The 13402-nt window shown below is 34.7% G+C and overlaps 1 protein-coding gene across 1 annotated transcript in view; it reads right to left on the bottom strand.

The window, feature by feature from the left end:
• Nucleotides 1-13402, bottom strand: part of LOC108717438 (CUB and sushi domain-containing protein 1) — a 786063-nt gene that overhangs the window by 161826 nt on the left and 610835 nt on the right. Inside the window, exons 30-32 of the mRNA XM_041564732.1 lie at nucleotides 13208-13324; nucleotides 11196-11309; nucleotides 7336-7431 (exon numbers count right to left, since the gene is read on the bottom strand). Coding sequence (XP_041420666.1) covers nucleotides 7336-7431; nucleotides 11196-11309; nucleotides 13208-13324 — 327 coding nt within the window. The remainder of the gene's footprint in view (nucleotides 1-7335; nucleotides 7432-11195; nucleotides 11310-13207; nucleotides 13325-13402) is intronic.

The following is a 13402-nucleotide window of genomic DNA, read 5'->3' as shown; positions in this document are numbered from 1 at the left end:
GCCATGCCTTTAATTTGAGCTCATTAATCCCCAAAATGAAAAAAAAAAAATAGAAATATGCAGAAAGATCTGCTCCCTGATTCTTCAATGCTCTAAAGCAGTAATGCAATTGACTACACCACCATGTGGTGTATAAAGTATTACCTCCAAGGCAGCAGTGCCAGAGTATTCTACCGTCAGCTGTCTCATTCATTTGCATTTTACACCATAACAGGCAGTATAAATCCAGGTGCAAGGGAGATATTTGATTCCCTTGTTCCTACACCAAGGTTGTGTACAATAAAAAGTCTAGTCCTAAAGACCCTGTTGCCTAATCCTTAGCCACAATGTAAAGGATATTATTAGGGGACATATTTACTAAAGTAAAATGTTTATCTCAGCTAACCCTGCCAGGTATATGTTAATGTGGCAGTTGTATTTCCCATTGGGTAAATGTGTAGCCCTTCATCTCTCTGCATGTTCACAAACTCACAAGATATTGACAATGAAGCTATCACATTGTCTACACTAATTAGAATCCAATGCTTTAACTACTCTCATTCTGACATTTATTCTGGTGAATAAATTTGTCAGGCGCGAATTCGCAGCAAACTTCCTCGTTTCACCGCTGGCGAATAAACTTGCCAAACTCCAGGGAAAATTCACCGGCATCAACAAATTTTGGATGCGCGTCGGAAAAGTCGCTCACATCAAAACCGTTGTGCGTCAACATTATTCATACGCCCATTGACTTTAACGCTGGTCGTCAAAAATTTATTTTTTAACAAAGTGATATGGTAGAAATTCACCCATTACTATTTTTTATATTTTTAATAATTATCTCGTAAATTACAAAGTATGTGAAATCGGAAATGATTCCTTTACTACTAAGTCAAAAACATGTGGTCACTCAAAAACAGGATTAAAAAAAGGAACAAGCTTTTGTGGTTTACTTTTCTACATAGTGGTAGAAGCAACTACACTGATATGCTTTATGTACCCTGTCCTATATTTTAGTAGGTATTCTGCAAAATCCGTATTTAAACAGCACCAAATGTTATTTAAATGCTATTTGTAGACATTTTTTTAATACAATACTGAATAATGTTCTTAATTTGAAAAATATGTCACAATACAGTATACTTATCTGAATTTGAAAGTCCTGTCTCCCTCCAATATTCCCTTTCTAATAAAAAAATGATCCACATTTGTTCATAGAAAGAAAATATCTTAATATCTTATTTTAATATCTAAATGCTAGCTAATTAACGTAAGTAATGTCAAGAGTAACTGAAACTGCCAAAAAGGAAGAGGAAATTGACAAAACAATTCAGACTACAAATTAACTAAGATCCCTTCAAGCAAGTGCACAGAACTAATCATAAGTAAAAACCTTTAGCTAGTAATTATGTTAATGCATAATCTACCAGAACAGGTCCAGAATGAACACTACTAAACAAACAAGGGAAAGTTGTGCTCACCACTCATTTTTAAAACCATTAGGCGGGGGTGCAATGAGGCTGTGACCACAAAATACATGTAGACAAATACAAGAGTCCTCTGCACTCAACCCATTATCAATATATTTAAGACAGAGACATTTTGTGCATACTGCTATTGAAAAATGCCTTACCCTTTAAACAAAACAGGGATTGTTTGTCCATATATTGCAATATATTTAAGCTGGCCAACTACGTCAAAGTCATCCCATATCTGGCCAGTCCTATGCTCAATTTTCATCTGATTCATTAAGAATTCTATTGCTTCATTATACATTTTACAAAAGGGACTAAGTTTTACCTGCAACGTACAAGCTGCTTTCAAAGTAAAACTCACAAACTTGGCTGCCCTTTTATTAGACACCAGTGGGATCACCTGACTATAGCTGGGAAGGGTGGGAGCTACAACATGGAGCTGGTCACTGCTCCTGTATAACTATAACAAGCAAGGGAAAGTTGTGCTCACCACTAATTTTTAAAACCATTAGGCGGGGGTGCAATGAGGCTGTGACCACAAAATACATATAGACACATACAAGAGGTTCTCTGCACTCAACCCATTATCAATGTATGTGTCTATATATATATATATATATATATATATATATATATATATATATATATATATATATATATATATATATATATATATATATATATATATATATATATATATATATATATATATATATATATATAAAGCAAAAAACTTCCGCACACATAGGTTTTTCACTTATCAAGACCTATGTGTGTGGAAGTTTTTTTGCTTTATAGATATGAATTTTTGTCCAGCACCTAGGCATCACCATGGCTATCTGAGTGCACCTATCTAGTTATATGTATATATATATATATATATATATATATATATATATATATATATATATATATATATATATATATATATATATATATATAGATATATATATATTATAAAATAAAGCAATTTAGACAATTTTTTAACAATTCCAGACTAGAAATGTAGGCGCCTTTCAAACACTGGATTGTACAAAGCAAGCAAACTATAATGCTCAAAATAAACAGTAGATTGAATACTGGTAAACTCTTATGTCTTAGCTGAACAGAACCTCTATGAATTTATTATAAAAGCCTTAAAACTGTCCTTGATAACTTATGCTATTTGTTTCACAACAACGCATTGTTCTCAAAAGATGCTCAAAGTAATTCAATACAAACTTCCTACAAGAAACCAATAATAGCAGATGAACGAGGGGAAATTCTAACTTGACATTCTGAAAAGGAATTGTAACGTAAGGTGCATTTAGCCTTGCGGGTCTACACTTTCACTTGCATTTTCAGAAAATAAATATTTTAGAAGCTTGTAAATTAGATCATAATTCAGAAAACCATCATTTACTGTGTGCATCATTACCGAATGTCCTTTTCTTGTATTTGTATGCAATGGACTGAATGAACCTAAAGTATGTTTGCTGCAGCTATTCTTCAAAAATAGCAATATTGTTTTGTCTTCAAGCATGGCCTTTACTCTGGATCCACATTTCATAATGATTACCTAGACATATATTGCTATATAAATGCAAAGCGCTTTTTTTTCTCAATAGCTTATTCCATTACAAGAAAATAAATAGTGTTTCCTTTGTAAAAAGTGCTGTATTACTGTCCCAGGGCTGCAACCATGTTGGGGATAGGTGGAAAATATGTTAGGGACCCAGTACCAGTAAGGACCCTAATAAATACAGTGGTACAAATCTCAAGGTCCTGAAATGAATAGATACTGTCAGGGAGTTTGCAGGAGTTCAGATAATCAGGGCAGTGTCGGACTGGGGGTCCTGGGCCCACTGGGACTTTAACCTTGAGGGCCCCCACACAGTGTCGGACTGGGACACCAGGGGCCCACCAATTAATCTTAGTCAAGGGGCCCACTCTCAGTACTATTATTCTTCATCTCCTCACTCAACCTCTATTCTCCTAGTCTCTTTTCTTTACATATTATAATCTATTAATCCATCTATTTATCCTCTTTGTGCTCATAAAAAATTGGTAATGACCATGAAATAGGCCAAATGTTTAGAAGCAGGAGGGTCCGCTGACACCTTGGCCCACCGGGAGTTTTCCTGGTATCCTGGTGGGCCAGTCCGACACTGAATCAGGGGCATGTTTGAATATAACAGGGAATTATCTATTTAGCATTTTTCAAAATTTGAGTCTCTTAGTTGGTAGTGCCCATCGCTGAGGGTAAATGGAAGGGCAGTGGGCTAACAACCTAGTATTGCCAATTAAGTAGCATGGGGCACAATTATTTATTATGGTGGAGATTAAGCATACACTATAAAAGGGCTAATTTACAACGCAGGACACAGCCTGCTAAGTGAAAAAAGGACACAACTGGACCAAGAACCCAAGTTCTTGTAAACAATGTCCAGACTGCAGTCCTTCAGCTGTCACTGATATACAACTACCTACATTTCCAGCAACATTAGGGAGTTGTAGTTGAACAACATCTGGAAAGCAACAGGGGTTTAATTTTGTACTTTTGACAATGAAAACAATTTAAAGAAGTCCTATGCAGTGGATCTTAATCTGTCATTTAACCCACCTTGCCATTACATTACTATTTTGCCTCATTTGACTTACCTTCTCATTGCCTACCAGTGTTATCTACCTGTGCTGCAATCAAGCTTATTTCAGTTTACAACTAGGTACAATAGCCCCTTAGATTTGATTGTGGACCTTTAGTCCTGACAGATACTTTGGCATAACCTACAATAGTTTAAGTGAGAAACATATTTACCATCTATAGCACAATGCTTGTATAATTGTTTAGTTGTTATCTCTGTTGCCTTGCAGCACTGAGGTGGTCCTGAGTTTGAGTCTGCGCCAGACACCATTTGGAGTTTATATGCTCCCAGGTGTATTTATAGAATTCCTCTAGAAATCTGGTTTACACATTTAAAGAATTTACAAGCAGGTAATCACCTTAACAAATGTCTAAAAACTGCTTGGCAGTAGATGTTCGCATTTAGGACAAATCAGCTGAATGTCATAAGGATCTTGTAGTATAAGCTATATTGGGTCAGGGATAAACAATCTCTTTGTCATGCCAGAGCAGTATTGCTATGGCATTAAAACACTGGAAACATTTGGTTTTGGGTCCACAAAGAGATCCTTAATTAGAAACTTTGCAAGGGACTGTGCAAAGGTGATATCCATATCTGGCTTTGGAGGTGTTTCAGAGACACACCATTTAGGTAAATAAGCTAGGCCAGCCAGTTCTTTTGATATGTTGATAAAAATAAAGGAGCTGAGAAACTAGAACTGCAGGGGGGACAGTTATGAGAGAATTTGTGGATTATAGGAAAGGATCCATATTTCCTCTGTCATACTATTTACATCCTCATAACTCACATATTGGTTATGAGGAGATCATGTGCTTCCTAATGATAGCAAACAGGGCCAGCCTATACCCACCAGTTAGGATGGATGGTTCCTGGGGGATTGGAGCATGAGGCACCTCTCAAGTTTGGTATAATTCTGATTGCACACGTATGGATCACCCAATGCCCCTATCTTCATTATAATATTGGATACTGGCACCTACAGGGCGTCATTATTGACATGGTCCTTTGCACTACTACCTCATGCATAAGGTAATGAGGGTGAGGGAGGTTGTCAAAACAGCCCATAAAAAGGTGGGGCAATATAACTATGTCACCCATACTTGAGGATTCATCTATGTGGGAGTATGTGCCCAAGTTTCCAACTCTTGCCTCAGGAGGACACAAAGAAATTCTAGTGTGAGGGCTACTCACCCTGGTGGTCTAGTGGGCTGGCGGGGACGCCCTCTTCCAATGTGCCAGTTTCCTAGTGCGAGCTGCCTCTGCTAGTTTTATAGGCGCAGTGGCGCGAAAATTCAAACGCTATAAAAAGGATTTTCTGTGTGTAATTTTTGCTTGTTATAGATTTTCTCCTTGTGAGTTCCTGATGCTTCTGTGCTATTTAGCTTCTGTTTCCTGATATCTGATTACCTGTTGTGACCCCTGCCTGTTCTAAGACTATCCTGACTTCTGGAATCCTGACCCTTCCTGGTAAACGACTCTTCTGTATCCGTATCCCCTCTGATTGATCTCCTGGTTTGACCCTTGCCTGTCGGACTCCGTTTGTACTCTGTCTGCCTCGACCTAGCCTGATTGACTACGCCTTCTACCTCGACCTTCTGCCCAGAGACTTTGCTTTACCGTCGTGCCCCTTTGCTCATCCAGAACCCTTCGTTTGGCACCTCTCTTAATAAGACCTGGCGGCATCCGATTAGCCAAGGGCTCCTCCCAAGGTGAAAGGCGGCTGTTAAAGGTGGAAGCAAGAGCCAAGAACAGGGTGCTTAGCATTGGTTCTGGATTTAGGGTGCCGACCGTGACATCTAGCTTGGTATGTATAGAGTTTCTCAGTGTATTATTCCCTTTTTATTTTACTTACTGTTTGTATTTTTTTATTTTATGTATGTCTTCTTGGTAACAACATTTTTTTTTTTAATCTACATGTGCGCTGCCTACTTCTGCAATATTTAATATAGCATTTAATATGTTTTGTCCTTGTGTTCCATATGTGCACCATATGAGTTAGTTCCTATACATATTAACTCACACATTCATTTGTGTGTGTGGAAAGGGAAAGCCCTCTGTTGATATGCTAAATAACTAGTACAGCTAACAGGAGAGTGTGTTTGAATGTAATTTAACCCTTTGGCTGATAGACTGCTTGTTGAACTAGTCGGATCAAACCCTGACTGCAAAGAGAGAGAGTGTGTTTGATGCATTGATGTATTGTGAGTTATTGCCTGTTATAGAGGGCAGGGGAATAGTAACAGTAGGTTTCTATAGTCTGTTAAAGATAGATGGTGGCAGCGAACAAATGTGTGGGTGTTGGTATGTTTTGGGGTGTCAGAAGGTAGTTTAAACTGTGTGTAAGGTGACTGTGTAACCCCATGTAGCCAAACTCAAGAATCACGTGTGGTTGAGTTTCATGTACATGACACTCTTTTATAGATTATTGCTATTTAAAGAAAGGGTCATAATAAGCCCTATACAATTTTTTTCTGAGTTCCATTTTTCTGGCAAGTATATAACTTAGACATGTACAGTATGTAACAGGGTAAAGGATTTATCAACTAAAATAAGAGGAAGAACCTTTAGTAAAGATAATTCTTTCTTCATTAAATTGCTTGCATGATTCATTTTGTTTTCGTTGTGCCACTTGATTTTGAAATACAAATAAAGATTTAAAACTAAAAGAAAAATTTGAGAATATGAAAGAAACAGCTGGTATGGTCACGGCAGCATCTGTAAGGAGATTTATCCTAGGATCTACAATAATTTAAATAATTCAAAAATCTTTCTGGGGTTATCTTCTTTTAGAGAATAGAAGGTCAATCCCAAAAGTTCAAAACCATTTCTAACTGAAAAACCTTCAGTATTCCCAATGTGGTGCAAATAATAAAAAAAAAGATATGAAAATATTCAGACAACATAATGTAGAATATAATTCCCAACTTGTGACATCACAAAATTGGTCTGACTGAGCAGTCTAATTATTCATGACATGTAAAATTATTACATTTCTTGAACTTTCTGATTCAATATAAAAGCTCACAAATACTCATATTCTTGCTCATAGAATATGCACAATTTGTGAAATTTGCTACATATGATAACATTTAAAAACACATTTCACCCTAATTTCTATGACATGCTATTCATTTTTAATTTTAGAAAACTGTAGGTACCAAAAATCTAGGATTATGGTAATAAAAAGCAGCTTTATGCATAATAAACTACTCCAACTAAAATGTTTATAACCTTATGAAGGAAAGAATCTCAATTACCTTGGTAAACAAAGTGAAATCCCCTGGCAGGTTCACCATTCGTTGTGCTGAATTTCAGCAGAATGTGATTAGTTGTGGCTAAAGGCATTGTTTCTCCTGAAAAATAGTAGAAAAATATTAGCTGTGCTTTCAAAATTCATAATGCAGGTAAAAAGAATCATGGAACATATAGATAGATAGATAGATAGATAGATGATAGATAGATAGTTCAAATGTACTGAATATTTTAAAGAATTTCCTACTTATAAGCATTTTAGGAGATTATTTTCCAGCAATCATTTTCCAAATCTAATGGTAGATAACCTAGCTGTCAACTTTAAGTTTAGAGTATGGTTTAAAGAGAAAAAAGTGTCATATTTATTTTATTTCTTTAATCAGAGTTTTAAAATCATGAAAAAAACCTCATACAACAGCCATATGTTCAATGGGCCTATAAAAAACCCTCAAATTAAATGAACTGCTTACATTTTGTCTAGGACTGCTTTCACTCACTTCTACATGACCATGCAAGCTTTTAGATGCTTAAGTTTTACATTTAAGTCTTTCATGATTTTTGTTCTGAATAAATAACAAAAATATAAGTTTTTGAAAAAATAATTAAAACTCTGATCTTTACTGCAAAAAAATTTGGAATCTCAGTAAAAATTAAAAGTCTAACTTTGATAAATCAGCCCCATAGTATAGAAATGGGCATGTTCTGATATTTGAAGTCTTTATTTAATATTAATCAAAAGTTTCACATAAAAGTCTGCACATATCATCCTGCATCATTGCCACTGTGGAGGGAGATACACCTGTTGCAGCAAAATGCATGCAATTGCACTTCACGCCAAATCAGATGGTTCAGAGTATGGGCTGCATTTTTCACACCTTAGATTCAGGCTGTAAAAGTCCTGTAAGGACCTGCAATGGTCACACCTGCAAGATCCTGCATTGTACCCACCTCAATAATTGAGATTATAAAATAATAAACTGAATGAATAAAATTTTAAATTTGCAAGAAAAAACTTGCAAGCTTTCGAGGGAACCCAGGCCCCTTTCTCAGGTAAAATACCTAATGAAGGGGCCTGGTGCTCTAAAAGATTGCCATTTTTACCCATTCAGTTAGCCAATAAAAGGTATCACCAAACTTTACATTTTCTGCATTTTTTTCAATTGCTAACATGGTACAACATCTTGAATTCATGCATTGAATAACAAATTAATTTGCAATTCATGGATTTAAGTATTTAATAGATGAATTTGTCAGACTAAGAATTTCTAGATGATTCTATTGGAGTGCATAAACAAAAACCTTTTTAAAAAGATGCTTGTGTTTAATATTATAGACAGTTCAATTGTGTACCCAAATAAAACATATTTGGACACAACTTTGGAACTATATAATACAAATTCCGTTGCAATTATAATTCAGATATATGTTTATTCTCCCTCTTTATAACCTGTTATTGCAAAGCTATCTTCCTATCTTTTATATACCTGTAAGTACTTACCATATCATTTAGTCTATTTATATACCTAATCCCAATAAAGATGACTCATAGACAAGAGCTGCTTAATCTTCCAGTGGTTTATCTTTGGGCATATATTAATATATAGATTTCCTATATCATGTACTCATGGAATTTGCAACTGTTACATTCCAAACGTGACTAACATAAAGTTGCTTTCATTTATGCCTTTCCTTATAAGCTATAAATGGAAAACTGCATTGCATTGCATATAACAATCATCCCTTACATATGGTTAGAAAGTATATTATGGCACATAAGATTTCTTTAAATAATTAAATTCAGATCGAAACTTATTACACCAATCATAATGCTTTTAAATTTACTATATGTGCTACTAACATATAACAGTAGTTGTACAATATATCTGCTTCACATGCATTTTATTGGGGTTATTAACAATCACAAATGCAGTGAGCAAAGCCACAATGCTGTGTTTTCACCATGTTTTATGGGTAATTGCAGACTCAGGGGAGATGCACTTGACATGTTTGTGGGGTGGTAGGGACTGCATCTGCGTTTTCTCTATTGGTGGTGTAAGTAATATGTAGCGCACAGCCCTAAGGTAACAAAATGGATATCAGATGCTGCCATATCTACAGTATTCTTCTCCTTGATTAATGCTACATCTACTGACTTACTGTATATATTATAGCCATTATTATTTTTTTTGCCTTTGTTGCCACTGTATGTAGAAGTACACTTCTGAGGTGTCAATACATGCACACATATATGCAGATACAATCTTAATATGTACATGGAAAAGAATGGAACCAGATCTGGTATTTAATCACTTGCATCTGTATGCTTAGAGGCTAGGAATATATATTGCTCTTGTTTTTACATAGCCTTCATTCTGCTTGTAGAAAATGGCTGCAGAGCTGTCAGTGAGGAATATTTCAGGGTATTATTATTATTCTGCATTTTCTTGAAGCAGTTACAATGGTTGTTCAATGTTTAGGCTGTAATCTTGTATGAAAAGGTGAGTTTTAACAAGCTATTTTAAGGCAAAGAGCTTCTACTAATGTCATTACATAGGGAAGAGATCCGCAGGAAAGAGTACAGCATTAAATTCCTGGAGGCATGGATGGCAATAAATATTAAGGGCAAGAAGGGGTTCATGTGTAGAGTGAGTGTTATGTCTGTGGGGCATTCAGTGAAGAGATGGTATATTATAAAGTAATATTTTTAAGTGAATTTGATGTATAATGCATAGCTAGTGCATGGACTGGCAAAGATGGGCAACAATGTATAAACATAGTGGCATTATTTCTAATAAATTACAGTTATCTTGGTGAGTCCACAAAAAATGTGATAGATATCGGCTTCACATGCATTGTATAGGGGTTATTAACAATTGATCACAAGTGATGTGAGCAAAGTGCAATTTTGACAGCATTCTATATTCAATTTGAAGTAAATATAAAATTAGTATTTTGATAATTGTAAAATATGTACAGTCAGTGTTACTAATTTGATGTCAGTAGAATTAATGATATGGAAAGTATATGGATGTAAAAATTAGCTTTCAGTTCTCAAGACATAGTTATTTCAGTCAGGTTTAGGTGCTAAAATGCCTCAAATCACCATTATTAATATGTTTTCTTTGATATATATGGTTCAATGTGCAAGGCAAAGTACTTCCTTTAAATCCATAAGTTCCAGTAGGAGGGTGCACACATTTTGTGTTTCCCAGAATTACACTAGAATACCAGGTAAGAATGTAGCATTTGAGTAAAAATATATTTATATTCAATAAATATGTCCTCAATTCCTTTTTTATACATGTTGAATTTTAAGCATCAATTAATTAAATATATTACCAATTGTTGGAAAAATAATCAAGATATCAAATGAAACACACAAAAACACATTTACTGTATTTCTTTCAAATTGCTACTGTCCTCCTTAGAATATTTCCAATAATACCATGCTGGAATGTTGAGCAAAAGGTTGTGAGCAGAAAGATAACTTAAAGGTAAAGGTTGCCATGGTATAACTACAGCCCAATGATCCCCAGTTGTATTTTTTCACTACTGCCTCAAGGTTTCTGTGGTGCCGCTAACATCAGCACTGAACCACTGACACCCACTGTGCCTTCAGAGTTTAAATCATAGGAGCCTTGGGCAAAAATAGATGAAGACAACTGACTGCTGAAAATGAGCTAAAAAGGTAGTTAGAAGAGCGTTAGAAAAGAGGAAAAATGTATAGTAAATAATATTTTGAATACATGTGACGCAATTAAAATGCCTTGAAATGTAACAGATGTTACATTTGTAACAAATGTAACAAATGTGAGACTACATTTAGCATACAATATGTAAAAGTATGAAAAAGAATATCACTAGCCTGTGTGGCTTCCTGAGAGAGAGGTGAGGAGTCTAGCCTGGGGCTGGGAACCATCAAACAGTTCTACTAAATCATTTAATGCCGTCTGGAAAAATGCGAACTGACCAAATACAACTGGAAGAGAAGATATAGAACAATATTTGTAAATTACAGATACTGGGGTTAATATAATAACATGCTTAATAATATGTTTTAATAGTTCAACAGACAACAAAATACATACTGTATATTTACATGGCGTAACTAATATGAAGTATGATAAGCAAAGGTTGTACTACATGCAAGCTATAGAAGAGATTCTATTCTTCACAGTCTGGGTCTATGCTGTAACTACAGTATATAGCCCTACATTATATTATTTTGTATTTCTTTTTTTGAATATAACCAACATCCCTACTTTACAACTACAGTATTACATATATGTTTTATTTAAATATGTATCTGAGTAAAATATTCTTGAGCAAAAAAAATGTGTACATGTTCAACAAAGTCCGTTTTACAAAGCATTTGCTTTCCTCCTGCAATTCCTCCTGCAATTGCTCCATTGGCGTCAATGCATTTATTTGTGTAAAATAAAGACATATTTTCTAGCTAGTTTGGCATAAAAAAATAATTTTGTAATGATTTATTTTTGTGGTCATGATGCATGACTTTAATATCGTAAGAAGTGATAACAGAGCAGTTTTGTAAAGATTTCATTTACTTTATACCACTTTTGTTGCTAATTTTGTTGCTATTTTACACACCTTTATAAATGTTGTTTAAAAAAATTGCCAAAATGAAAGGAAAGTGGTCCTGTTCAGAGAATCTGTCATTTGGATCACTTGAAATTCAAATCATTTGCAGTGAAGTGGAAAAATGTTGCATGTGCGTGCAATTTATGGTGTATATGATGTCAATTTTTTTTTTACTTTTTTTGCATGGCAAAGTGGCATAGAATTGTAGAATATATATGTTACATATGTTTTCATTTCTGCCCCTTTTGCAAAGCCTCTGATTAAGTAAAACAAGTGCTTAATTATTGTTGATTATCAATGATCATTCAAAAACAAAGAGCTCTATAGCGAAATGTAACTCTTCCACTATGGTATACAATTTACGATCAATGTTGGATTTTGTTTTGAGAAGTATTTCTCTAATAATGCCACTCAAATCAAAGTCTGACAAATTAAAAAAAAACTTACGTTATCTTGCTCCTTTTTCCTATAACAAGATATATATTTGTTTAAAACTTTGTGAAATACCGGAAACATTTTGACATGTAATGTATTTTTTTATGTCAGGACTCTTAACTCCAATAATAACTGCTGAAGAGTTGTTAAGAGGCCTGCTTTACAAATTAGGACATATTAAGAGTCTTTGGAAGCATTACTTTAATTAGTTTAATATGTTTTCAAATAATAATATACTGAAGTATTTCTTGAGTATTCTAGGATAATGAAACATTGCATAGTTCGGCAGATCCATTATCAAAGAACAAGTTCTCTAAAACAGCTGATGCACCTGCATGGCTGCAATTACAGAACTGGTAAATATGTTTGATGACTTTAGACTTTTAGATGAGTTGGCTTGAACTAAAGCAACAGGATTCTGTATGACTTTATTTTTATTTTTTTTTAAAATCAAGTTGCCATATACAATAGGAGTGTTAAAGGTGCACTGATTTGCGTGTATGATAGCAAAATAAATATTCTTTAGTGTAGAATAGTAAAGGTTTTGGCACCTATTCTATTTGCAATTCATTTACACGTGGCTAACCATATGCACATCAATATCTGCCATGACATTGAATAATAAGTACATTATTTCAAGAAGGAAAATCATGTCAGGACACTTTCTTAATATGCTTTGGCTGCCTTCATATTGAGTGTCAAGTTTTTTTTTTGAATGTATCTTCTTTATACTGTACAACCCAAACTTCGAGTTAAGCTGAAACCTAATTTGATTTTATACGCAATAAAATATGGAAGTTATACAGAGCACTTGGACTAGAAATAATGTGTCACACTCACCAAACTCTTTAGGAACTGTAACAGAATAAAGGCAGATTTGACCAGCAGTGTAGTTGTTTGGATAATTTGGTGATAGGACAACACCTTCAGATCCCACATACTGCCCTCCACAAGGAGCTGAAAGGACAAACAAATAAGCACAGTAATAAGCACATTTTCACTTTAAAAAATATCTGACATGGTCTTGAGTAGCAT

Source organism: Xenopus laevis, chromosome 5S (genome assembly GCF_017654675.1).
Source record: "Xenopus laevis strain J_2021 chromosome 5S, Xenopus_laevis_v10.1, whole genome shotgun sequence".
Classification (NCBI taxonomy): Eukaryota; Metazoa; Chordata; class Amphibia; order Anura; family Pipidae; genus Xenopus; species Xenopus laevis.
The sequence above is the reverse complement of the archived record's forward strand: the minus strand, read 5'-3'. Positions and strand labels throughout refer to the sequence as shown.